Below are 27751 nucleotides of genomic sequence, written 5' to 3' on the forward strand. Positions count from 1 at the left end.
AGGAGGAGGAGGAGGAGGAGGAGGTGGGTTTGGAGGTGGAGCTCCAGGTGGGCTAGGGGGTCTGTTCCAGGGTGGAATGCCACGACTAAAATCTCCAGGAAGTAGAGACGCTTCTGGTAATTATTATTTCATGTCTCCAAAAATAAAAGCAATCTTGTTCCACACAGTTCAAAAAGTGTGAAATGGCATATTTCCTTGTTCACTGTATTGACAGTATACTGACATCTCTTTAAACAGCAAGGCCACCAATGCCACCTACTGGTGGTAGATTCCCTACACCAGGCGGAAGCACTCCTGCTGGCCGAAGTCCCTCTGGCAGGGGCAGTGTCCCGTCTGTACCTTCCTCCATGCCTTCCCCTCAGCGCAATTCCCAGCCCAGCGGCCCTCCTGGTCTACCTGGAGGTCGACCCCCTGTGCAATCCACCCCACCAGGTCGACGCACCAGCTTACCCCCAGCACCTTCGAGTGGTCCCCCTGGACGCCAAAGTTCTTTACCCCCACCTCCTGTTCCATCTGGTGGACGTCCACCATTTCACACAAATCCATCCTTAAATGACTTTCCGCCTCCTCCATCATCCATTGGCGGAAACAGGTCATCTTTCCCCTCACCTCCGGTTCCCTCAAGTGTCCGTCCTCCGCTTCCCGGAATTCCTTCTGCATCCTCAAATGATTTTCCGCCTCCTCCACCATCCATGGGAGGAAACAGGTCATCTTTCCCCCCACCTCCGGTTCCCTCAAGTGGCCGTCCTCCGCTTCCCGGATTTCCTTCTGCTTCCTCAGATGATTTTCCACCTCCTCCACCATCCATGGGAGGAAACAGGTCATCTTTCCCCCCACCTCCGGTTCCCTCTAGTGGCCGCCCTCCGCTTCCGGGAATTCCCTCAGATGATTTTCCCCTTCCCCCACCACCTGTAGGAGGAAACAGGGCATCATTTTCTCGTGATGGACCTCCACCACCACCTCCAACAGGAAATAAACCACCAGCAGTCCCCTCAGCGCCAAGGCCTACAGGTAATGCCCCACCACTCCCGTCAGGAAGAGGAGACCTGCCTCCACTGCCCCCTGCACCACGGGAGGAGCCAGTCAGTAGAAGTCCTCAAAGAACCCCATCATCCAACAGCTTCCCCCCTGTGCCACGGTCTGGAGGTTCTGGTCCACCTCCTCCTCCACCCAGTTCACGACCACCACAACAAGGAAGGAACTCATCTCCACGATCAGGTATGACCTTGGCTAAGTTTTATGGTTTTGTATTCTTTGGTGTTCTAATGTGTCACAATGTTTTAATGTATTTTTGTAGGTTCTCTTCCGCCTCCCCCTCCATCTGGAGGAAGTAGAGGTGGCACCATGTCTCCACCTGCACCTCCTCCCACTCGTCCCGGGGGAGGTGGAGGAGCAGGCAGACCTCCTCCACCTCCAGAGCGGCCTGGGGCAGGAGGTTTCCCTCCACCTCCCTCTTCCACTATGGGCAATGGCTACCAGAGTCCCCCTCAGGGACACAACACAGGTATGAAATTCACATAGTTATCAAAGAAACCTATGAGGAACCTACATGTGTTTTATTCACACAAGAAGAAAGTGTCATTGGACATGACATGAAGTGACAACAAAATACAATATGACATGTAATGTGCTACCACTATGGCCCGGGGGCCACTAGGTCGAATCCCGAGCCATGCTGCTTTGACATCACAGGCCAGAGTCTGAGAGAGACGTGTTCTTTCCGGGTGGGTAGCTGGCTCCCCCCCTCATTACTCCCATAGCAATGTTGGCCACCAACAACTGGTGTGGCATGGCTGGGAACCCGGTGCAATCCTCCGGGCATGTTGGCTATCTGGAGAAGTTTGAGTCGATGGCTAGCTTCTCATGTATTGAAGGAGTCATGTGTTAAGTCCTTACCCTCCTAGTGTCGGGAACATTGCTAGTGCTAGGGGGAGCTATTGAACAGGAGGGTTAACTGGCAGTTCCAAATTGAAAGAAAAAAGGACAAATTGGGCAAATTGGCAGTGGCAATATTGCCACTGTGTTAAAAAAGCTTTTAAGTAGCAGTTAATACTGTAACACATATCTGCCTTGTTACATCATACCACTTCAGTGGGGTATAAAATCTGTTTGTAAGAAGTGTGAGTTTGTTGGGAAGCTGTGTCCTAAAAGGCAACCAAACAGTAGGAAATACTGAGTCTAGACTTCTGTATGGACTTGATAAGCTCTGGATTTAGTGCTAGACTCTATTTGACAAACTCTGTATTTGCCCTGTGGTCAGCAGTCCCAACCAAGGACTTAACCTAATGCTTATAGAGCCTTGCTTCAATCAAACCACGTTGAGTGTTTTGTTCCTACCCCATTCATAAGGTCTGACACTTGAGACACCATCAAGACTCAAGACTAGTCTGGGCGCATTCACATCTGTCTAAGGAAGCACTAATCAAGACTTATGTGTAATAACTTAAACAACACTGTTGTGGAGTGTGGTGGCCAAATTCAATTAAGTGACTGAAAACAGGCATTACAGTAAAAAGCGTTAGACCACCTCGGAAAATGAGGTCTAAAGCTATTTGTCTGGGCAGGAAGCGCTTATAGAAAAACTCATTCATTCTCTCATTACTCATTTCCAAACATCTCCTCGAGCCAATTCAATTTACGCTTGTGCTGTGTATGTATGAATAAAATAGGTCTGAATGCTCTTGATCCGGTGACTATTGTTCATTTTTTTAGATGACTGGGACATGAGGTTTTCCTTCCATCCCCTTTCTGAGTTGCCCCCACCAGAGCCTTACATCCCCTCCCCTAAGACATACCCCAGCAAGGCTGGTAAGAGCGACAGCAAAGGTGAGGAACACTGTCTTTGGTGTGAAGTTCATGTTACTTCTGCACTGTTGCAATGACCCATGATGTCTCATAACATTTCATAGTACTGCTGTAGATACGATTTTTGGTCTCTTGAAAAGTTACCATTTGGGGAGTTGAGAGGTTTTGCTCTGATTTATATTCTCAGCATCCATACCTAACAAAGACAAACCTTTGTCTCTTTTTTGCTGATGATTTTATTGACACTCAATTACCCTAAACTTGTCTGTGTTGCCTGCAGGACCATCACAGAAAGAGAGAGGTGCTCCTCCACTGCCTCCGCTGCCTCCAATACCCAGATGAAGGAAAATCACTCATACCAGTGCAGTATTATTGAGGCCATTTTAATTTGGTAATCAAAACAAATTAATTAAAAATAAAGTTTTTAAAATGTTGCTATTGGTTACAAGACCAGAACACACACACACACACACACACACACACACACACAAAACATATGCTATATATCACAAACTATTATTAGTTATTTCGTTATTTTAGTAATACAAAATGTATTTTGAGAGAGAGTTTTTATTATATGGGCTTTTTTATTTCATTTTTGAGTATTGTATGTGTGTGTGAATGACTGAATGAATGAATGGATTAATAGTGGATGCATGGACAAATGGAGGATGACATGTAATACTGTGTTGTTCTTGCAGAAAAGGCTAAAATAAAACACCTTTATCAGACACAATCTGTGGCTGTTTTCTTATTCCCACAATTAGAAAATGGACAAAAACAGAAGACTGTAGTAATTGTACTGAGAAGGGTAAATTCAGATATGTTGATATATAATCTATATGGGAAATGTACAGTTGGGAATGATGGGAAACAATATGTTAGAAGAAAAAAATAAAATAAAAATGAAGGTACATGGAGAGAATCAAAAAATATTTTAATATTTATTATAAGAAAATATTTCTCTCTCTCTCTCTCTCTCTCTCTCTCTCTCTATATATATATATATATATATATATATATATACATACCAATTACGTTTTATGATCTGTTTACAACCGAAGCTCGATCTTTTAGCTTTTATCTCTCTGCTTAAAAAGTTACACCAGGACAAGACCAATCTCTCGCTGTTACATATCTGTTTTCATACGTGTTTTCACGAAGGTAAGGAAATATAAACAATGCTGGGAACTGGCCACAGTAACCTACAGAGAAGACTTTTATTCAAGATGTTTCTTAATATTCCGGACTTTTATTAAAGATGTATTTTATAATATTCAAGACTTTTATTCAAGATGTATTTTGTAATAGTCAAGACATTTATTCAATATTTATTGCATAATATTTAAGACTTTTTTCAAGCTGTAGTTTTTAATATTCAAGACTTTTATTCAATATGTATTTTTTTATATTCTGGACTTTTATTAAAGATGTATTTTATAATATTCCGGACATTTATTAAAGCTGTATTTTATAATATTCAAGATTTTATTCAAGATGTATTTTGTAATGTTCGGGACTTTTATCAAAGATGTATTTTATAATATGCAGGACTTTTATTCAAGCACCACATGAAACGCCCATGTGCAGTTTGCCTATGCCCGCCTCCCGCTGTCTGTGATTGGTGGAGTGAAGTTTCTGTCCAACGGTTTAGATCTGCTGGAAAACATAAAAGATCCGCGAGCACAGTGTCTGCGGCGTGTAGAGGAGACGTGGGGTCTTGAGCCCATATCTCGCGCTTATACAAATATGAAGTCTTCATTTGCCGTCGATATTAGACTGTGGGTGTGAAATCCCGTCTTGGCCCGTCTGTGAGTGGAAGAAATTGGTTAAAGCCGAAAGTGAAGCGGTGTGTTGACATGTGCAGGTCCTGTGCCGTTTCCTGTCAGTGCTACTCGTGCTAACTCCAACCGGCTTCAGCAGTGCGGGTCAAGGAGGTAGGAGGGGAACGGTGACTGGGGTTAAAGCCTAAAACTGCAGTTAAAAACGAGCGTGTGATCATATCGATCATAAGTTCATATTAATAGCCTGTGTATTGAAGCTGAAATGTGACTTTCAGCTGAACTTGAGACCCTTAAGAAGGATTTTCGCTGGTCTGTCACGAACTTGGAGGGCGTGCTCACATGTCCTGTCTGTCAAATCGACAGCCATCCTTATTTTTCTGTCGTCAAACGTAAAACCACCTGCAAAACATTCCTGTCGTTGATCTGTTTGAATAGGCAGTACATCCTGCCTGCTTTGTTGTTCTGTTTAGACAGGCTGAAGTCTGGGTATCCACCGTCCACCTGTAAAGGCTGCAGACCAACATCAAGATGGGAAACATTTCAGTCAACACCTCCATGCCCGACCCTACACCGGGGGATGACCATTCATCTGCCGCCCACCCTGCCATGTCCATCGATAAATTATTCCCTGCTTTGCTTGAGTGTTTTGGGATCATACTGTGTGGATATGCTGCAGGCCGTGCAAACATCATCACATCCACACAAGCCAAAGGCCTGGGGAACTTTGTGTCCAGGTTTGCTCTGCCAGCACTGCTGTTTAAGAACATGGTGCTGCTGGACTTCGGAAATGTCATCTGGCCGTTTCTCTGGAGCATTTTGGTGGCCAAGCTTTCAGTGTTCTTCATTGTGTGTGTGCTGACATTGCTGGTGGCCAGCAAAGAGAGCCGGTTCTCCAAGGCAGGCCTTTTCTCCATTTTTGCCACTCAAAGTAATGACTTTGCACTGGGATACCCTATAGGTAAATACACTTTTCTCTCTGGATAGAAATATAAACTTCTATTATGCTGGCTATTTTAATGTCAAAGGCCCACCCAAAACAAAATCAAAAAGTTTAAACTGTAAAGGTTGCCCTAACTGCCCTTTGTCCAGATGTGGACACTCCTATATTCTGTTATCCTCTGACTGTGTTGACTCAGGTGGCTGTGCTTGCACCATACCCATTCCGCACAGGGCTACTTAATCCATTTGGCAGCTTGTTTGTTTGGTCCATGGCTAAGAATAAGTTGAACTGATCTGAGACCAGTGAGTGACCACATTCACCTTGTGAATGTGCTTTTATATAGCTATAAAGAAATAACTTTCTGGGAGAAGAAGCTCTAAAGTTGCAAAAATAACTCTACCAGCATAATTCCTGAATGCTCATCAAGTATATAGCTTTCCTTTAACAGTCAGACCCTGCAAGTCTCCCATTTAGCTGAGATTTAAAGAAATATATCCTCTCTCTTCCGCAGTTGAAGCTCTATACAAAAACACCCACCCAGAGTACCTGCAGTACATCTACTTGGTAGCTCCGGTCTCCCTCATGCTGCTAAATCCCATTGGTTTTGCGTTCTGTGAGGTCCAGAAGCGGCGAGGCGAACAAGGGCAGCAGCAGAGTAAGCTGCATGTGGTTGGGGTCGTGCTGCTGCAGGTTCTCAGAAACCCCATCGTGTTCATGGTGGTGATTGGCATTGCGTCACACTTTCTACTGGGCCAGAAGATCCCAGCGTTCATGGAGGAGTTTGTGGACGGCTTGGCCAACTCGTTTGGGGGAGCAGCTCTGTTTTATCTGGGTCTGACCATGGTGGGTCAACTGAGGAAGCTGACCAGGTCCACAGTGGTAGCGCTGATATTACTCATCACTGCTAAACTGTGAGTATGTCCTTACAGGTTTGTCGAAGGTTTGCTGTGTTTTGCATATTGGAGAGCACATAGTTTTTTTTTCTTGGTATGAAGACATGAGTGCATGTTCATCAAAAATAAATGTAGACTAAAGGATTGCTGTCTGCAGAATTATTGACATAAACAATGTTATTGTACTCTTAATTCAGCTATGAAGTACCACAGATGAGCATTACAGAGCCTTGAATTGTCCATACTTAAATATACACCGATCAGTGATTTCTTGTGTGCCCATGACCCTATTGCTGGTCACCAGTTGTCCTTTCTTGGACCACATTTAGTAGATACTGAACTACTGCATACTGGCAACACCCCACAATATGTCGGCAATTTTGAAGATACTTTAACCCAGTTGTCTAGCCATCACAATTTAGTTCTTGGTAAGATAATCATATATGATAATGAGCATAATATTGCTCTTTTAAATACATTTGTAATGTTTAATCATATTAATTATTGTCTCTAGCCAATTGTTTTATTCAGTTAAACAATATTAGCCATTAACTCTCAGGCTTTTGTCTTGGAGTGTCAGGTTGTGTTGTCCTAAGCTTGGCTGTTGGCCTATCATCAGCTATCTGTGAGCAGCGTGACACCGTGTCATGCTCTTTTGGCTTGGAGCGTACGTAACTAAGCTTTATTGCTGTGTAGGCTATTTGTGCAACCTTGCTTGCTTTTATGGTGCAGATAGAAGTTGTCTGCTAAAGGACTGCACCACAAGGAATTTTCACCATTAAGCATGTTTACTGTTAAGTGCTTTTGCCATAGTTTCATATGGGTTATGGTTAACAGGCCCAATTTTCTATTTCCTGTTCTGCTTTTAGAGAATTAGCACAGTTTCACATTCAGCTATGTGGCCTAGATGCGTTGCATTGTAGTGTAGCACAATTACAGGCCGAATTATATTTGTAATCCTCTGGGCAGTCTGTTCTCATGCATTACCCCTCTCTGTTCTGATTCTGTAGTGTTTTGGCTCCATAAGTCTGTTTTGGTTGTTGATGGTATCTGGCTTTGTGATATCTGGTTCTTAAGTATTCTCGAGTTGGGGCCTGTACTAGAAACCTGTTCCTCTCCACAGTCTGTAATTTACTCCAATCTGTAGCATTTTAAGATTCCCTGTTAGGTCATGTTTCCCAGCGTACCATAGGGAATGTTCACTCAGGTTCCCAGATGATGAGGGACTGCTTTACTGTTTTAATGCACACCTTGTCGGGTGGTCAATGCTTAGTACATGTTTACTCTATAATGAACAAAGTGTTTTTGTTTATGTTGCCCTCAGGCTAGTGATGCCACTGATTTGTAGAGGCATGGTGGAGGTTTTGGACAGTGGAAACATCAGCTCTCTAAACCACAGCAGTCTGTCAAACTATGCTTTCCTGTACGGAGTCTTTCCCACTGCTCCCAGTGTGGCCATATATGCTGCTCACTACAACATGGAACTACAGGTGGTGAGTGTCTGAGGTAGTGGATGTGCTTGTCGTGTGTGGTCTGCACATAAAGGTGGCTGACATGGCAAAAATACAAGACGATTAGAGATGCACCAGTATGGAAAACATGAACTGCTGCTGATATCTGATTTACATTTAGTAATTTGTAGAGTTACAAATGCAGGGAAATCAATAAAATGCAGATATTTTAGTAGTAGTGATTTATAGCAAATAAAATTGATTGGTCTAATTGTGATATCATCACCGCATTAATCACAATAGTTCATTGAGATGTTAACAATATTTAGTTTAGACAAGATGCCAACCAGTACCAGTAGTTACATAAGCCTTGAACAGCTGTGATCTTACTTTCACCCCCCCCCCAAAACCGGGGAACATCTTGTAACTGTATATTTAAATACATATTTAAGGGGTTGGAGAAAATCTATCACTTGTGGATTGTTTCCCCCCCTACATGGCATTAATGCTATATACAATACTGATGGTATTATCCCCATAATACTCATACTTGTAAAGTTTCCCCAAAAGAAAATGCAGAGAATAAGAAAATATACTCCTAAAACTGACTTATTCCTTATCTGCATTTCTGCTTGCATAAATTAAAGATGCTTCTACAAAGCATTGAAATGTAATAAAATTACTACCTAATTCATTACCGACTGGAGCTGTTGCATAATGAACACTTCAGTTTGTAATGTCTGTGTTTCCATTACATGGAATCCTCTGATTGTACCTTGCACTGAATTCCCCAGGTGACCTCAGGGATGGTCATCAGCACCTTCCTGTCTGCTCCCATCATGTATGTCTCAGCCTGGCTTCTTACTATCCCCTGGATGAATCCAAAACCACTGGCGTCTGCGCTACAGAATATTAGCTTCAACATTAGCATTGTCAGCCTTTTTGCTCTGGTAAGCAGACTGTTATGACACAAACCTGACGGTTCCCTTTCTCTTTCCCCTTTATTCATGGTTTCCATCCTTTTCAAGTGTTGTGCTTCTCTTTCCTTTCATTGTTCCTTGTTTTAAAAGGGGTTGTGGTTGAAGCACTAGATCAACAATACAATAATAATGTCTTTAAACATCATGTGAACAGCTCACTCTGATCTTGGCTGCTGTAGCTCAACATAATATTAAAGGATTACACTAAATCGGTGTAATCATAATTACTGGGGCAGCAATAACAGGGACTAAACTGTTTTATTTTTAAACCAGGTCATGCTGGAGTTGCACTGGCCACTATGACTATTGGGGTATAGGTGTAAAAGGAATGACCATTAAATATGTCAGGCTCAAACTTGTAGCCAAACAATCTAACATCCAGTACATAATGTCGTAGACCACCCTTTTTTAATGCCAGTCAGTTATTTAATTTATTTTTTTTGCGATTTCATGAAGAGATTAGGCATGAGCGAATTCACTTGCATAAGCAGGGGGAAGGATATTAATTATGCAAAGACGCAAGCCGTACAACCCAAGGTAGATTACCAAAACTGCCCCATTAAATACACCGATTTATTTCTTTAGATCTGAAGCAATTTATTGGGCCTTGATTTTATTTATATTTTTTTACTTCTATTTCTTCTTTCTTCTTCTATATCTATCTATCTCTCTCTATATCTATCTATCTTTCTCTTTATCTATCTATCTATCTATCCATCTCTATCTCGCTATCTGTCCTCCAGCTTTAAGTACTGTTTGTTTAATGGGGAAGTTTCATCATGGTCCACGCTTGCTTTAGAACTGTTAAATCTACAGGTGTTTGTCTGTTCGGTTTGAACGTTCGGTCACTGTGAAAAGACTACTCAACATTGTGAATCAGAAACAATGTGGAGCGGATCAAGAAGAAGAAAAAATTAAACCGCAAGAAGAACATTATTGAATGTGTTTGGGGTTACTTGGATCAGTGTTTCTCTACTGTGGTCCTGGAGGCACCCTGTCCTTTAATGCCAATATGAAATAAAAAAAAATAAAAATAAGTTGGATCAGGAGTTTTGGGAGAAGTGAAAGCGGTAAATGTGCAGGACTGGGTTCCTCCAGGACCACGGTTGAGACTGTTTCTTTGAAACATTTTAAAGCAGGTCTCCTAAAAAGAAGGGAAACTGTAATAAAGACAAAAGGTCGATACACTAAATACTGAACTTTCTGTTAAATAGTTTGTAGATTTTTGTCTCTTTTAAGAGGATAAACATTGTAAAACATGACCTTAATGGCTGAAATTGACTGTTGGGTGGTCTCTGCATAGTCGTAGAATGGCCTTGTGTTGCAGCACTGCTGAACGTTTAATATAAAGAGGTTTTGTTTGCTCAACCACAGTGAGCCTGCACTTCCTTCCTCTTTCTGGTAGTCTTAGGCTCTACATGCAACCAGTAAACAGAAATGTTGATGGGATAGAAAGGTTAATAGGAAAAAAATTATAAATGTAAACACGTCTCCTCCCGAATCTGTGCAGATTGAACCACACTGACTAATCAGCTGAGTTTCTGACAGTCTGTGTACTGCTGTATTGCATGATAAATAGACTGGAGAACTTGCTGAACATGAAACTGAAACAGGCAACCTGAAATACCTGCAATTCTTCCAGGCCTTGCTTCTTTGCAGTGCACAGAGCAGTTTGGTTCTACAGTAACTTAATTTTTCTTCTTTAAATGACTGTGTATTTCTGTTGTAGGTGTGGTGTGTGGCTGTCAATATCATGAGTAAGAAATTCCACAGACTTCCTCATATGTTTACAGTGAACCTGTTTATAGCACAGGTGAGGCAAAGTAATGTCAATCACACACATTGAGTTATATGGAGTAAAACATATAATAATTTTAAATGATATTAGCTTTTAACTCTTTGTTTACTTGTTTTGTTCTAATCCTCCCACTTGACCCCCCCCTCCACCCAATATTTAGCTAGGAGTATGTGTAGGTATGATCGCTTGGAACTTTGTAGTGGTAAAAGAAAACTTCATAGGTCAGGTGCTGACGTTCACTCTGCTCTATGGCTCCCTCTACAGTACCTACATATGGCCAGGTAAGTAAACATGCTCACATAAATACATTCTTCCTTACACTCATTTTTCCATAAATATTACCTTGATGTTTAACAGCACCAGGTATAGTTTAAGTTTAGTCTTAGACTAAATTACAGTGCCAGTTTTGAATCACATTTGTAAATTCTGAGTCTTGAGGAGCTGGGAGGGGTGGTCCTGGATGTTTTTTATTATTTGTCTGATATACATGTTCATTTTATTTTTTATTATTATTTTTATAGGGTTGATAGCCCTGTCCTTGTTCCTCTTGAGGAGGGATGAGGAGCTGAAAGTGCAGCCTGGATTCATAATGATCATTGGCTGGGGGTGAGTGCTGTGTTTTTTACATTTCTTTTTTACATTTGCTATACATGCTTCATCCTCACATGAATGAATGTTCAGCCTTAGATCCTGAAGTAGTCTTAAATCATTCTACATGCACTCTTAAAAACTTTTAAATGTCATTGAAATGGCATTAGTGACTTAAAAAGGAACTGAAATGTTCTGCACAGGGTTTTGGGTTTGGCTAATTTACTACATTCTGTGTGAATCATAAAAAACAGTGGCAGAGTCCTGTATCTGTTCAATGGTAACTTGATAGGAAGAGGACAAATGTACTAAACTTTAATGTGCATCAAAATAACCTTGTCATTTGTCAATCCATTTACATGATGTTTTAAATGTTAACTTAACCAGCAGCACATAACAGTAGTTTTTTTGACTGTGTTTTCTGTTTTTATAACCTTGTCAAGCAGAAACACAGTTGTACAGATAAGTACTACCAATTATCTTCTATTGTCTCATCTCTTCTATTCACAGGGTGCCAGTGTTAGCAATGAGTATCCTCCTCATGGTGGGAAAGAAGATGCCAGATACTATAGATTCTGCTTTCTTTTTTGGCACATCACAGGTAAAGACACTGAAGTACATTAATTCTGAAGAATGCTAATTATACACTGTATACATTATACAATTCTGAAGAATGCTATTTATGACCTTTTAAGTTGTATGTATGTGAGACTAAATGTCATTGTACCTGCGGAAGGTGTGAGTACATGATCAAAGAACAGAGATTACAATGCAGTAGCTACAGACAATTTTGTGGACTTTTAAGCACACACAATCATGCTCTGAGCAGCAAGTTTCTAACATCAGTATTTCCATATGTAGCGAAAGTGATTCCACAAACTCTCCAAAGAACTGAGTGTATTTTATTTATTTATGTTTTTTTTTTTTTTTAATCCATCTTCTGTCTTCTCCTGTCTGAATGTAGATAGTCTGCACATCCTTAGTGCTATGTGTAGGTATAGTTCTAGCTGGCATCTCTCTCATGCTGCTCAGCAGAGGCACCCAGGACTATCAAACCCTTGAGCAGGAACCAGTAAATGGTACCACAGAGGACCTGAGAACAGAAAACAATGTACAGACCCGATGCACTATTGAACAGCCTTCCATAGAGGATGACTTCAGACGAGGTACTGCACCACACAGTTGCTAAGCTCTGCTCTAAATTGGAGAAGTGGGTAGTCTTATTTTAGCAGGAACATTTATTTTTCTGTTGCTTCGCAGTGCTTGACATTTTGTTGTATATGTTCCTTTCCAGACTGTCAAAATTGTGAGTGCAGTTGTGCTCCTGATCAGTCAGTGCCTAATATGATCATCAACAGCCATGTGAAGGACACGTCACCTGCACAGACAGGTACACAATCAATGTTGTGTTCACTTCTCATTATTACAATATTTGACCTTTTTCCTGCTTAATATTTAACTTTTGTGCAGCACTGTTCTTCAGTCTGTACAGAATTGGGGCTACAGCTTGTATACAGTCTGTATGGACAAATGTATTGGGGCACACCTGTTAATCATTAAATTCAGGTGTTCCATTCAGTCCTATTGCCACAGGTGTAGAAAACCAAGCACCTAGCTATGCAGTCCGCCTTTGCAAATAGAATGGGTGATTCTAAAGAGCTCACTGAATTCCAGCGTGGTACTGTAATGGGATACCACTGCAACAATTTTATAATTAAGATATTCCACAGTCAACTGTGAGTGGTATTTAAAAGTGGAAGTGTTTAGAAACCACAGCAACTCCGTCTTAAAGTGGCAGATCACGTAATCCTACAGAGCGGGGTCGCCAAGTGCAGAGATGCATAGTGCAAAAGTCACAAATGCTCTGCTGAGTTCCAAACCTGCCGTTAGAGATGCAAGGTGGGACCAACTCCATATTCATGCCCATGGATTCAGAATGGGATGTCCTAAAAGCTCCTATAGGTAAGTGTAGTGTCCCAATTTGTCCCAATGTGCAAATGTGGAGATCCTTTTAGAAGTCTGGAGAACATTACTTGATAGGTTCTTGACCAATTTAAAGGTTCTTCACAGCTATATTTATTTAATTACTAGATAATACCCATTTAGTGTGGCAAACTGTTGGTGATTTATTTAGGCTATATTTTCTGTAAGTTCTTCCTCTGATGGGTTTTTTTTTTTTTTTTTTTTTTTTTTTTTTGGGAGACAAGGAGTTGAACAGCAGGGGGTAGGTCTGGCTGTCTTACTGTGCTGTTTCGGTCTTCATACTGTGCTTCAGCTATCAGCTAATCCCCAGAAGATGCTTGCGTGCACTCTGGAAGAAGGTCCTACCACAACAGCTGTTACTCAGCAGATGATTATGCACAGTCGGTTTTACATGATGGAGCAAGCTTTTAGTTATGGGAGTGTTCAGAAACACTTAGTGTGTGTGTGTGTGTGTGTGTGTGTGTGTGTGTGTGTGTGTGTGTAATTGTAGTGTCTGCTACTGCTTACATGACAAGACACAAAACGTAACTTTAATTTAAAGGCTTGTGCAGTTAGAAGCAGCTGGGACATAAAATGCTGTTATTTGGTACAATTGACAATTTTACACGTGCAAACTTACCCAATCATACAGATGTTACCTGTGACCATTATTTTCTCAATTTTGTTTTTGTTAATGATATTATATGATGTTTTTAGGCCAGTGTGGGAGCTCATGTGACTCTTCTCATTGTTTGCTGGTGGAGGAGGAACAGAAGTGGCAGAGTACAGACAAGCAGGTGGCCAGACACGTATTGCTTTGTCTGTTACTCACTGTCAGTCTTCTAGCAGTAAGTACAAACTTTACTTGAGGCCTTTTTTTAAAAGTCATGACTATCTTGTCAATGTCTGAGTGGAACCAGGATCATTAGTATCATAAGTTGCAGATCTGATTAAAATGAGTGCTGTTGTCCACAGACACTTCAAAGTTCTTCTGTAATGGTTAACATTTAACTACAACTGCATTACTGTCATCTGATCAGATTTGAGTGTTTTTTTTTGTAAATTCATCATTAAAACCAGTCATCTAGACTTCACCATAAGCACTGTTACATCCATTAGTTATCTTTGACTTTGCTACTGTACTTGCTGACCTGGCTTTGCAATCAGTGGGTGGAACTACACCCTTATCTCAAGAACATGCCTCTTACTAATGCTCGTATGACCCACATTTTGTGTGTTTTCTACAGAATCTCTCCAGCTGCCTCTGGTGGCTCCTCAGCAGAGTTCCAGGCAGACTGTACTTAGAACTTCAGTTCTTTTGTGCTGTAGTCAACTTTGGGCAGGTAAGGATGATATTGTATTAACATGGATGTAACAATTTACAAAATTCTAAAAAATGTAAAAAATTTTGATTATTAGAGCATTCTGCTTTATAAAAGTACAATATTTTAAACAAAAACTGTGGTTCATAGTGCCCCAATCTAAAACAATAGCCACAAGCTAATCACTATACAATGTATTGTAATTAGGGTTCCCATGTGTCCTGGAAAACTGGAAAAAGCAGGAAATTTAGAAACTATGATGTTGGAAACGTCTGAAAAAAAAAATTGCTTACAATATCTTTTTGAAGATTTTGTGGGATCCAAAATAGGAATAATAGTTGAGCTATTGAGCCACTGAGAGTGCATATTTTAGCGACTGATTGTCAAACTAATGTAGACTGTGTTTTTAATGATTTTTATGTAAGTTATCAGTTCCATACATGGAAAAAATGCCCTGGGAAACATTTTCCTAAAAAGAGTAGGTAGGGATCCGGATTATACTTGATGATAACTAATACTTAGGAACATTCTGGTGGTCTCGATTTTTGTTATGAGTTTGATTGGATCTTGATTGCTTGTAGGTCCCTGCAGACTGGTTTGAGAATTGCTGCATTATGTTACTTTCTTACATCCATTTAGACTTGTATCAAGTTAATGCTGTATCTGTTGATGTGTCTCCATAGGGCTTCCTATGCTTTGGAATATTTGGTCTTGACAAACATTTAATCATTTTACCCTTTAAAAAGAGGTATGTTTATTCACACTGCTATGTGTTATTGAAAAGATTGCATTTTTACTCCAGTGAGTGATTATTATTATTATTATTATTATTATTATTATTATTATTATTATTTTTATTGTAGGTTAGCCAATCTGATGCAGGCTCATGGTCGGGAGGCAGCAGGCCAGTCAGATGTGTCTGAGGAGATCAGACTGACCTGCAACCAATTTCTTAAATATCACAAAGAACAATGTGTACAAGATATTGTCCATAAGAAGAGGTAAGTGTGCTCAGGTATCTGTTTCTTCAGTAACATTTGGGTTTTGCTTCTTTATAAAAGATTGTACACTTTATTTTTATTATTATTATTTTTTTAATTATTTGTCTTCTCCTGTCTAATGACCGGTGTAAACTTCCCCTCGCAATTCATCGTTTAGGCCTCCTTGATTACATTCTTTTACAGTATCAACTCACCATAACATAAGACGGTTTTTGTTCTGCCCTTTGCTATATGCCAGTTTGCCTGTGCTCCATCCCCCGCTTCTCTATCTTCTGGCTATTGTGGTTGATCCTCTTTGCACGTCTGTGCAGGTGTGGGAAGCAGAGTGTAGCAGAGACCTTTCTGGGCAGTGAAATGGTGCTGTGGCTGCAGACTGTTGGACTGGCCAGTGACCAGGGGGAGGCGCTGTTGTATGGTTCACGTTTGCTCGAGGGTGGAGTCATCTACCATATTACCCATGACTATGGTTTCCTGGACGACACCTTGCACTACCGTTTCACATAAAATTTGACTAATCCCTAAAGCTGGATGAACACCCTGCCCGCAGAAGGCTGATGTTTGTTCAGGTTTGGGTTCTGTGAGCAGTACGCCTAATTTAACCTGATATGTTCTTTACAGCTTGAGGAGGTTACACCTATTGACCTTTAGGAAATAAAGGTTCCTAACTTATTGAGTACTGAAAAAAAAGGGATGTTAAGACTAACGCTGCTACTTGTACAACTAAACAATGCTCTGCATGCTAAATCACAACATGCACAGGGCTCTGAATATTTCACATGTAAATACAATAACTTAAAGCTATAAGGGCTTCCAATATGGATGAGGGTAAAGCGCACAAAACATACATGATATGTTACACGAATGCCAGTAGAGGTTTTACAGAAGCAGGTACTCCTTCCAGTATGCCTTGGACACTCCTTGTACAGAATAGCGCAGCATGTAGTTTCAGAGGCAAACAGCTGAATGTAAAACTTGTGGTATTAACACAGATCAACCTAAATACAGTCTGTGTTATACAGCGTTTCACAAGGTTAGGCATTTCATATTATTAATGTTATTAACAGTGCACTTAAAATAGATGTCTTCCATTATTAAGTTGATATTGATCAACTAACTTATTGTCTATATTAACAGGTTATTTAGGCTTTTGTAAAGATTTCCTTGGATGAAATTGTAAAGGATTCTATTATTTACAGCACTGAATTTTGTTTAATTGAAACAATGCTTGGCTTAGCCAAAGTGTGTGTTTGTATATGTATAGTCCATCTATATCTGAATGAAGCAGAATATCTTGGGAACTTGTATGAAAATTTAAAAAGTGCTTTTCATAAATGTCTATGCAAAACAAAACTCTACTTTCTATTAAAGCATAAAAAAGAAATTCAGGATTCCAGGCTCAACAACCTTTTAAGCAATTGTTTATAACTGATGTGATGTGAGGCAGTCATTTGGTATGCTATTCAATTTGTTCTCCAAAATGTCTCCAATACCTCTGACCTATTGTGGTGTGCATTCAAAAGAGGTAATGGGCTTCTTCCCAAAACTAAAGCTAAGGGAGGAAATTGGTTCAGAAAAACGTGATTTAAGCATTTTATTGCTGTCGCGCAAAAATCTTTTCTCCAAACTGTCTTAACCTTAACCTTCACTGGAACAAGATGAAAAAAGCTTTTAATCCAATTCATTTGGAAGCATTTCTATTGGTCCACTGATTGATTTGTACTCCAATGAAAAAGCAACTACAAGATTCACATTCTGTTCAAAATTTTTATAAATGGCAATAATGAAGATGAAGGTCTTTCTGTGACCGCAACCTTTGAAATAGACCCAAATGATCAAGCTTAAATCCCAGTCTTAGCCTTCAGGAGCTCAGGCATCACGTCAAAGGTGTCAGGTGGTCTCAGGTGGCCAGGTAGTCTGACATGAACACTGTGAAACTCCAGCTTATGTTTAAATCCTCTCTGTGAGAAACTTAAATGCAAAGAGCTTATTTTTTGTTACTTTATTTTATTTATCAGAGCATACCATTTTTACATTGTTACATTTTGCCTGTTATTTACTATTAAGTAAATAAACAATTTATCCAAGTGCTCTTCTTAGTGTTTATCAATATACAGTACTTGTTTAAGGACCGGATTTTTCATACAAAAAAAGCTGTCTTCTCAGATATTGATAATTTAATGATAATTAACCCCTCTAGTTCTTATTCTATCTAGATCTAGAACTGATATTTTGGTCCTACTATAAAATGTCTGTTTTGTATGTGGCCCTGCATGCTTTTATATTAGTATGCTCACAATAATCTAACATGCATGATTGCCATAATTTATAATGTGCAAATTGCAAATCTCCCACATTAAGTAGGCCTGTGCTAATCATCACCAAAGATCTGTAAATGTCTGGTTCATGCTTTGCTGTAAACACTGAGCTCTTCCTCAACAGTATTTGAGAAAAGATAGACCAGCAGTGTCGGGTCCTCCACACCTGCAGTCAGGTACTGCTCCATCTGTGCCAGTGTATGCTGCTCCAGCTCTCTCATGTTCTGCAGGATCTTCTGGCCTCTCTCCTAAACAAAGGGGGAGGGGGGGACATTAGGTTTCTTGCCATGCTGAAAAATAATTGACAAGACAGGTCTCCTATGTTTTAATGTAGGGATTAGGGCCTATCCAGGCAGATTGTACTGGATCGGGTCTTGGCAATCTTAATCCCAGTCCCCAACATAATCCAGTTTTGATTCTTTGTTTTAATCATGATGTTCAGCGCGCCATCTGGTGTCCTCAAAGTGCCAGCAACGGACATTACTGCCCAGCCGCAAACAGTATTCTTATCTAAACTGTGTGGCTACGGGCAAAGATTGGAATGGTATCAGATGAGATTTAGTATTAAGAGACTTGGATTTTATTGTTATGGAAAATAACTTGATCAGCAATAGCTGTTCTTTAGCAATAGTACATTATATATGTTCATATAAATGCAAATGAGCTAATTGCAAAAATCTGGAATCTACAAAAACGAATGTAAGCGAGTTTCAGAAATCTTGTGCACGCTGTATTCATTATCATTAACTTTATAACAATAAAAGCCTTACTCTGCATTATTAATGCTTTAGGTATTCCTCCACATTAAAAGCAGTGTATTTATCTCTTTTTAATTAATCATTGGTTTTAGATAACTTACCCTTGTGCTGTCTATTATGGCAGCCATCACCTCGTGCTTTAGGAACAGAGGGTGTTTACGGTTAGGTTTACTCTGAAAGCGAGGTTTCTGCTTTACTGGGTCATCCTCCCCAAAACAAGGGGAACACGTGTGCTTCAATTGCTTTATGTCCGCTACAAAGATAAATGGCTTGAAAACAGACCTAGAGAAAGAATGGTATGGTAAAAATACTTTGTGTAACAGTAAGTTGTAATTAAAAGAAAATTGAAAAGCTAGAGACTGTACATTGTCCACATGTTTTACAGTTGTAGTGCATTTACAGTGTGGTGCACTAAAAACATTCAGTAATTTCACGATTGCTTTGAGCATGAAGACCGTGGCTCCAACAGTCCAACAAACATACCTTTCTGGGTCAGGCGTTGCAGTGAAGAAGTGGACCCCAGGAAGTGACACGTCTTTAGGGACCACTGACACCATACTTCCAGTTGTCATGAACATGCCCTCCATATTAATGCCACTCTCTTTATCTCTCAGTATGTCCATCATGGTTTCAGCTGTGATGTGGCCTGCAGGTATGGCAACAGTAAAGCACTACAGTAAACCTGGCCAGATCCACTTTGACTGTGTATTAATTTTTATCTTTACACACACTACAAACATTTAAATAAAGAATTATTGCTGTTAATAATACTAATAATAATAATTATAATATGTCATTATTTCTCATTCTTGATTTTATAGTCACCTTCACTTTTTTTTAGCAGTCTGCGGCCCTCGCAGTAGCGACCCCCAGCAGCCTCGATGCGGCCTTTGGTCATGAAGGAGTAAACCTCAGCAAAACTGAACTCCACTTCGCCATCCCACCACTCCTGCTCCTTTGCGTATTCCCGCATCCTTGGGTGCTCCTTATCAATTTTGGTGGTGATGGAATACTGGTTAGAAATATTCCGATAGCCGTCTTAATATGAAAGACACAGAAAGAGTATTTACAATATGATAAGAGAATATTCATCTACTTAATATTAGCCACATTAAGTAGAGTTGTCCTTTAGAGGTAGAAGTGCCTAATAATAGGTTTAAACTGATCTCCAGAGAGTATTGACTAAAGACATCATCCAATTATTGCGTTTTACGCAGACTGATTGAAGGAGGGGTCACTGACAAGCAATAATTCTGGCTTACTCTCTACTCTCTCTGCTGCCCAGTATTTTCCAGAGGTTTCCAGCACCCAAGCTTCAGTGCGGTCACATAAGAGAAAGCTGTTGTGGTAGGTAAATGTACACTCATCCTCCATGCAGTTTCCTCCCTGCTCATATTTATCCAGCAGCTCCACTATCACATCCACTGCCTTCTCTGCAGTGTCTGCTCTCTCCAGTCCCAGTCTGAAAACATCATGATTATGATAATTCACTGATTATCATATTTTGGACATATACTGTATGCCTTTTATATTGCAATGACAACTACTTCAATTCTGTAACAGACAAGGACAGTGTAATCACCTGACTAGGTCCATGCCCAGTAGAGCCTCCTCGTGGTCAGCATTTTCTCTCCCCCACACAGCTTCATTCCCAATGCAGACTTGGTGTTCATTTGCCCCCATTTCAGCTCCCCAGAGCCAGGCGGGTCTGCTCAGGACTACAGCATAGGTATGAGCTGCCTGCTCTATCTCTATGTATGTGCACTGTCCAGAGTATAACAAGAGAAAATTTTGATTTAGCTTCATCAGAATCACAGCTGCACAAAATATGAAAATTTGCATGCATTTGAAAAAGACAGTGAATACAAATATGTTAGTTAAGATTTATTTGTTAATTAAAACATTAATTAAGTTATTTTAAATAATTGAATTAAATCCAATAAACACTGATGTGATCTCTTGGTATTGAGCATCCCCTAAATCAAAATACATATCATGAAGTTTATCCAAACACCTTCATCCTGGCATGTGTCAAATTTGTCCAGGATCCAGATCGAGATTTCAGTTTCAGCATCTAGTTCTGCTCTTCAGACAGTACAGTGTCCCAGGACTGACTTTACAGTCTACAGAACCTGCCAATAATATTGTTATACCTCTACTCTTTCTCCTGGACTATAGTCCTTGGCGGGGAAGTAGACCACCTCCTGGACTTCATCGCAGGGTCTGTCCGAATTCTTCCCGAAGATGACGCGTTGGCCCTCTGTGGACGGAGGCAGAGCCACGAAGGTGTCGCAGGAGGACGGATTCATCCTGTGTAAAGTGCAATAGCTCAGAGAAGCGCAAAATCCCATAAATGTGTTATTCTAATCGTTTTTGTGCTAAGATTATACCACTCGATTCTCTATTTTTGACACGATATATTTAGCTTACCTTTCTCAGTTTGGAAACCGGACTTTGTTCTAGCATGCAATAAAGCCCAACTATTTACCACGTAGACTGATTATGCACAACATAAATAACCTACTGTGTTTAACACGCCGGTCTTAGGAAACCCGTTTAAACCTCACTTTCTGTTTCATTTCCTAGTAAATGACATTATAGCACTTACTTTCTCCAGGCGTGTAGACCGATGTTGACTTGCTGCAGATACACCGATTACGAATCATGTGGATGTTCTGCCTGCGTGGCGTAACGTGCCCTGTAGACTGTCCGCATGTGTTACAGATCCGCGATAAGGTGCGCACGGAAGGTCAGAGTTAACGCAAGCACACCCCGGAAGCACATTTGGTCCCAATGTAAACAGCAAGCTGTGTTTTGGTGATTCGCGGCGTTTGATGCCACTGCTGTTTTATCATGGGGAAGTCATTTGCCAATTTTATGTGTAAGAAGGATTTTCATCCAGCGTCAAAATCCAATATAAAGAAGGTAAGTTAACCTTAAAAGCAAAAAAAAAACTGCTGATAAACGGCTTGTTTTAACCGCACACATACAGTAGCTAGCTAGCTAACGTGTGTAGCATATTAACAGGCTGGCTAGCTAGCGACCTGTTACTCTTTCAGTGTTTACTTATTTCGTTGTCAGGTTAATTAATTTACGGACATGTATATTTTACGGACATGTATAGTTTAACCTTGGTTGGTGACTCGGTTTATTTCACTCGTTTAATATTTAGCTAATAGATAGCTAACGTACTTACCGCCACACCTGGCTGACTAGCTAGCTAGCATCTCTGGCTGTTTAACACCGGTTACCGGTGATCTAGCTAACTTGTGCTGGATATTATCAACGGCGGGTTCACAGGAATCACAATAAGTCTATGAACTACAGCCATAATGGTTGTTAAATGGAAATAATTGTATGTATTTATCAGTCTGTTTTGGCTAATACTGCCTTCTAGTACCCAGTCGTTCCTACTTAAGTACGGAGCACAGGATTACTTGTGTTTAAGTGTTTTTGGATTTGGGATCATTTCTATTGGTCCATTACTAATCCAATCCAATAATAAAAAGCCACAAGATTCAAATAATGTCAAAGTGAAAAAGGTTCACAATGGAAAGACACTGTAGAAGGTGATGTGTTAAAAACAGAAGGAAATGGGCATAAGGATGAGCCACTCTGAAGGGCCAGATTGTGATGGCTAGACGACTGGGTCTGGGATTGGGTCTCCAAAAACATTCCTGTTTTTCTGGTATGCAGCGGTCAGTACTTACCGAAAGTGTTCCCAAAAAACGGACAACTGGTGACAGGGTCTTGGGCACCTAAGGCTTATTCATGCGACCCAATGAGGCCCCATCACACAACTTCCAGCACTTCAGGGATCTGCTGCTAACATCTTGGTGCCAGATACCACAGGATGCCTTCAGTGGACTTGTAGGTTATATAGACTTGTGGGATCAGACATGACTTGAAGGCAACATAAGATAATAGTGTCACTGCAATTCTGTAATGTTTAGCTGTCAGCTAAAGCCATTTGCCATTTGTTTCTTAGGTATGGATAGCAGAGCAGAAATTAACCTTCGAGAAGAAGAAGCAGGAAGACCTGATGCAGGCTTACCTGAAAGAGCAGGAGACCTACAACAACAGGTGAGAACAAATGAAGTTGTTTAAATAATCCAACTACTTGTCTTTGTTTTGTATGGACACATCTAAGCACTTGAGTCACGATAAACTTCGTTCAGGTGCTACAATTCTTGTAGCATATTTCAGAAATTGTAATCTTGTAATGGAACTTGTAATGGTAGGACAGATATTTAACATACTTAGTATAAATATAACAGTATAACCTACATTGACAGAATCACCTTTAGTAGCAAATTCAAGTAAGGTTGCAATGAATGTTACTTTTAATTTCATGTTAAACAACACTTTGCAAATGACTTGGTTATAAAAGTGACTTGACTTTATTTTATTTTTATTTTATTATTTTATTGATTTAAGTTAAGAAACTTAATAATTTGTCACATCAACACTACCAACCATTTATCTTGAGCTCTCTAAAGTAGTTCATAGGGCACCTTTCCTCTTTCTGTCTGTACGTCATGTTGCCATAAGATGGCAGCAGTGTCACCTATATTCATGTTCATCGGAACTTATGTTTTTTCAGGCTGTTGATGGGTGATGATCGAGTTAAAAATGGCCTTAATTTCATGTATGAAGCTCCTCCTGGTGCATCCAAAGGTAATTATATTATAAATACTCTCATTTTGGATGTGAAACCACTTGCCTTTTATCAAGTTTTGTCTCTTACCTTTTGTCTGTTGTTCTTTTGCCCTTTTGTACTCTCTGACTGATCTCGAGAAGAAGAGACCAAGGAGGTAAGATTAAGATCATTGAGCATCTTAGTACTGATTGTATATTTGAGACCTGTTTGTTAAAGACAGCCTCTATCAAATGTTTAATCATGTCTTTAACTGTCTTTAATCATGTTTTGAATGAACTTCTATAAAATTTGGTCTTAACAGGATGGAGAATCTGAGTATAAGTTTGAGTGGCAGAAGGGTGCTCCTCGTGAGAAGTAAGTACTGTAATGCTAATTACTGGCTCAATATCTTTCATAATCTGTATTTCAGTCTGTTTGGTTTTTATTCATTATTATTATTCTTTTCTCCAGATATGCAAAGGATGACATGAACATCAGAGATCAGCCTTTTGGGATCCAGGTAATAATGTAATGTGTAATCTGTATTTTAAATATAAATCTATTCTTTATCAGTTTATGTATCTGTCAACAATTTATTCATGTTGCTAGTTGTTGTTATTATTATTATTTATTGTTTTATTTATTTATTACTTTCTGTTCTGTTTTTTAGACCAGACTGTGAATTTCTAGTATCTGTTTTCTAGGTGCGAAATGTGCGGTGTATCAAGTGTCATAAGTGGGGTCATGTGAACACGGACAGGGAATGTCCCCTCTTTGGCTTGTCAGGGATCAATGCCAGCTCTATGGCTAATGATGAAGCAGGTATGTTTGATTTGTATTATAAATACACCTTTTGAGTACATTACATACAATTAAACAGAAAACCATCACTATAATACATCATTAAACATAAATATAATTACTTTCTGTACTTTTAAACTTAATTTTAAATTATTACAGTATTACTTTGTCCTATGAAATTGACTTTATTACCTGAGCAAAGATGTAAGATATGATTTGTAAAGATTTCTTGTGGTGATTAACTATCACTTCTAGAGTTTCTGCATGTAGTTTTGTTATTTAGCTAAACATTTTTCAAGCTGATGCAAGCTTGCATGAGCTACATTACATGTCCACATATTAGTGGACACCCCTCTTAATGAGGTTGTACCTCAAGTATAGAATAGGACCCACTGAGCAAAAAAAAAAACAAACATGAAACTTTTGGCACAATTGAGCCATGCAGCACTGGAGCTGCATTCTCTGCATGGATAAGTTGGGGGTTAAGAATAAGGTAGTGTGGTGATGATCCGATATATTGATCTCACTAAATGCAGTCAAACAGAAGTGCTCCAAAATCTAGTACAAAGTCTTCCCTGCACAGGAGACACAGTTACTACAACCAGCAGGATAAACTATTCTTTAGATTTTGGGAAGAAACAATAAATGAACAGGTGTCCCAATACTTTTGTCTATATAGTGTATTTTGTCAATACCATGAAGATTATTTGTGCTGTCTCTCACTAGCCCTGGAGAGGGCACTGTTGCCATCTCAGAATACACTAATGCATGTATATCATAACACTAAAATAAGTGTAAAGTCATTTTTGTGTAGCTTAAATGTTTTCCAGCTTTAACAAGTTGCATAGAACAGGTTTTTAATTCTGTGTTCTAGTGTGTTATCAGTTATGGTTTAGATTTGGATCAGATGGATTTACTTTGGGCAGTCTGTTTCAGCGTTCCAGAATTTCCTGAACCCCCTCTCAGTGCAGGAAGCAGTAGTTTTGTGTGCTGAGGGCTGTAATCAAAGTGTGTAGCAGTACAGTAATGTGTTTACTTCTCCTGGGTCCGGCGCTACAGTTCTGAGACTAGCCCCCCTCCTGCGCTGGCAGAAAAATGCAATTATTGTGTATTCTGATTTGCTCTAACCGCTGTTTTGGCAGAATAATACGGTATGATTTGCCCAGTCAGGGGACGAGTGAGTTGATTTGGTGTCCCTTTCTGTTAACAAAGCCGGTGCTGTGCTCCCCTCTGAGGGGGATGCAGACACACATCAATGGGACTGTGAGGCTGTGTTTTGTGCTAACAGGCCCGTCGATGCACCCCTCCGAGTTAATGGCAGAGATGCGGAACAGTGGGTTTGCGCTGAAGAAATGTGTCCTTGGGAGGAACGCCACCGTTTGTGATCCAGCACAGGTAATCTCCAGGTGTCCCCCCCCCCCCCCCCCCCCTCCCACCTTCCTCCATACCTCCCCCGAACCCCTTCAGGCTCAAATAAGACCAATGATATCCATGCCCAGTCCTGAGTGAGGAGGAGAGAGTGTGATTGCAGCAAAACGGCCAATTATCAGACAGGCAGCGCACAGTGATTCCAGTCAGTGCAAGTTTAGTCAAGAGGGCAGGGTTGATGAGACTAACTGCCGAAATTATAGGTGAGCAGGGAAGCAGACACGCTGCTTATTTTACAGCTCTACATAGCTTCCGCTGCTCACTTTGATTTGTCCTTACGTACCCATTGTATGTGTGCTTGTTAGAAATGTATTCTCATCTGGTGCACATTGCGTATATTTTGTCCTTTTTAGAGTTTGCAAGTTTTGTGTGTATGTGTGTGTGTATATATAGTGTGTGTATGTATATGTGAGAGCATGTCATGCTATGATGATCTATGTGCTACAGGAATTTGTGGCCAGCGAGGAGGAGGAGGATCCTGAAGTAGAGTTCCTTAGATCTTTAACCACCAAGCAGAAACAGAAGCTCCTCCGGTGTGTATGAATAAACATTCATTATGGAATAATAAATAAAATATGAATTAATGTAATTTAGCAAGCGTATTACATGTATTACTTTTTTTTACTTTGAAATTTATATATCATAATAGTAATTAGAATAATCAGAAAAAAAATTTCATTACACAAAAATGCATTTGTTAAATGAAAATTTATTTGCATTCACTGTTGTCTGTCTCATCCACCTAAAAGACTGAACATTAGTGATTCTAATTTATACTTTTCCTTTCTTGAAGGAAACTTGACCGTCTAGAAAAGAAAAAGGAGAAAAAGAAGAAGAGTAAAAAGGAGAAAAAGAAGAACAAACGGAAGCAGAAGAAAAAGGCATCTGACAGTTCCACCAGCAGCTCCTCAGACAGTTCCAGCAGCTCTGACTCTGATTCAGAGCCTGAAAAACACAAAGCAAAGAAAGCGGAAAAGAAGAAGAAGAAAAAGAAAAGAAAGAAAGCCTCATCCAGTGATGAATCCAGCTCTGATAGCGAGAGCGAGGAAAGGGGAAAGGAAAAATTCAAAGAGTCATGCAAAAGAAACCGCTCTTGTAGTCCTGACTCTAAACACAGAGATAACAAACACACGCACACAGAGCCAGCTGAACAGGACAGGAGGCCAGAAAAAGGTCAGAGATCACCTCATAGGAATGACACCAAAGAGAGGGAGCGCAGGAATAATGACAGAGTGAAGGGTAGAAGTCCTCAGAGGAGAGGAGACGAAAGAGAGAAGGGTAAGGAGCGTCACAGGGATGCAAACGGAACGAGCAGAGAGGATGAGAGACACAGGAGTCTGAGTAGTGACGGAGGGAGGGAAAGGAGAGAGAGGAGTAGGGACCGAGATAATGAAAGAGAACGAGAAAAGGAAAGGAGGGCCAAACGGAGGAGTAGGAGTAGGGATCGGGGTAGAAGTGAAGAAGGAAGGCGTCGAAGCCCGGATAAAGACCGGGAGAGTGAAGGCAGGAGGAAAGGAAAGGAGAGGAGCCGCAGCTTTGAAAGAAATGGAGGTGGGAGAGAAAGAAGCAGAAGTGGTGGGAAAGGGAGGGAGAGGGAACAAAATGTGAAAAGTAGAAGTAGGGAACGAGTGAGGGTTGGAAAAGGGAGGCAAAGGAGCAGAAGTAGGGATGATGGGAAGAGACAAGCGAGAAGCAGAGAGTGAATGGAGAAGCTTCTGCGCTGAGTTTACCCTCAGTCTGTTTTTCTTAGTACTTTTATAGTACGTGTTTGACATGTTTCCCTGACCATACTGTAATGTTTCCCATATCGATAAATGTCTTTCAGACCTTAAACACTTTTATTTTTTGTTGTGAAAGGTATAGATCAGTTCAGAGCTATCAGCCTCAGGCATGTTTTTCTATCACACTGGGGCCAAAACACATTTTTTATGAGACGTTTGCCAGTAGAGGGCGCCAAGATACTTCAGAAAAGCGATGAGGATGAATTCAAATTCTGATGGAGAACCACGCTTCTGCTTTTATAAAGTATACCCGCTTTCTTACATGCTCCTTTGCTTTGGTATGTGTATATGACCCCTGCTCAGTTTCAAGACACACTGTCTGTTTTCAAATTCATAAAGACCTACTCACCTGCAGGCTTTGTGGTTCTTTTAAACAGGAACACGAGAAATCCCACAGCTCTTACTCACCGAACAGCTCTTAAAGTTTAGTCCATCGATTCACCACAGGGAGGTTCGTATAGTCCTCCTTTACTTTTTAGCATAAATCTTTATTAGTTGATAACTC

General features: G+C 40.3%; 4 protein-coding genes across 6 annotated transcripts; 3 read left to right on the plus strand and 1 right to left on the minus strand.

Moving 5' to 3' along the window:
* The first annotated feature begins 41 nt into the window (after positions 1–41).
* Positions 42–3541, plus strand: wipf1a (WAS/WASL interacting protein family, member 1a). Its single transcript, XM_072685116.1, has 5 exons — positions 42–116; positions 238–1218; positions 1298–1504; positions 2713–2826; positions 3086–3541. The coding sequence occupies exons 1-5, from the start codon at positions 77–79 to the stop codon at positions 3145–3147; spliced, it is 1404 nt and encodes a 467-aa protein (XP_072541217.1). The 5' UTR covers positions 42–76; the 3' UTR covers positions 3148–3541.
* Positions 3542–4479: 938 nt separating this feature from the next.
* gpr155a (G protein-coupled receptor 155a) lies at positions 4480–17611 on the plus strand. Its single transcript, XM_072685824.1, has 16 exons — positions 4480–4742; positions 5060–5547; positions 6041–6440; positions 7747–7915; positions 8668–8823; positions 10583–10666; positions 10812–10932; positions 11173–11257; positions 11750–11840; positions 12204–12405; positions 12534–12629; positions 13919–14049; positions 14449–14544; positions 15207–15271; positions 15387–15524; positions 15836–17611. The coding sequence occupies exons 2-16, from the start codon at positions 5118–5120 to the stop codon at positions 16026–16028; spliced, it is 2457 nt and encodes an 818-aa protein (XP_072541925.1). The 5' UTR covers positions 4480–4742; positions 5060–5117; the 3' UTR covers positions 16029–17611.
* scrn3 (secernin 3) lies at positions 17213–21292 on the minus strand. 2 transcript variants are annotated; one of them, XM_072685829.1, is made up of 8 exons: positions 21028–21164; positions 20751–20907; positions 20180–20361; positions 19860–20059; positions 19423–19635; positions 19081–19243; positions 18699–18879; positions 17213–18087 (listed from the first exon to the last, which is right to left on the minus strand). In XM_072685829.1, the coding sequence occupies exons 2-8, from the start codon at positions 20904–20906 to the stop codon at positions 17926–17928; spliced, it is 1257 nt and encodes a 418-aa protein (XP_072541930.1). In that variant the 5' UTR covers position 20907; positions 21028–21164; the 3' UTR covers positions 17213–17925. The 2 variants fall into 2 exon arrangements, with proteins under 2 accessions (XP_072541930.1, XP_072541928.1); XM_072685827.1 differs by lacking the exon at positions 21028–21164 and adding an exon at positions 21206–21292 and having other exon boundaries at positions 17214–18087.
* cir1 (corepressor interacting with RBPJ, CIR1) lies at positions 21020–27600 on the plus strand. 2 transcript variants are annotated; one of them, XM_072685825.1, is made up of 11 exons: positions 21436–21522; positions 22294–22467; positions 22586–22680; positions 23201–23274; positions 23398–23411; positions 23559–23611; positions 23708–23756; positions 23941–24058; positions 25326–25432; positions 25913–25998; positions 26259–27600. In XM_072685825.1, the coding sequence occupies exons 2-11, from the start codon at positions 22369–22371 to the stop codon at positions 27166–27168; spliced, it is 1605 nt and encodes a 534-aa protein (XP_072541926.1). In that variant the 5' UTR covers positions 21436–21522; positions 22294–22368; the 3' UTR covers positions 27169–27600. The 2 variants fall into 2 exon arrangements, with proteins under 2 accessions (XP_072541927.1, XP_072541926.1); XM_072685826.1 differs by lacking the exon at positions 22294–22467 and having other exon boundaries at positions 21020–21522.
* The last annotated feature ends 151 nt before the right edge of the window (positions 27601–27751 follow it).

This window comes from Salminus brasiliensis, chromosome 8, assembly GCF_030463535.1.
Source record: "Salminus brasiliensis chromosome 8, fSalBra1.hap2, whole genome shotgun sequence".
In the NCBI taxonomy this organism is placed as follows: Eukaryota; Metazoa; Chordata; class Actinopteri; order Characiformes; family Bryconidae; genus Salminus; species Salminus brasiliensis.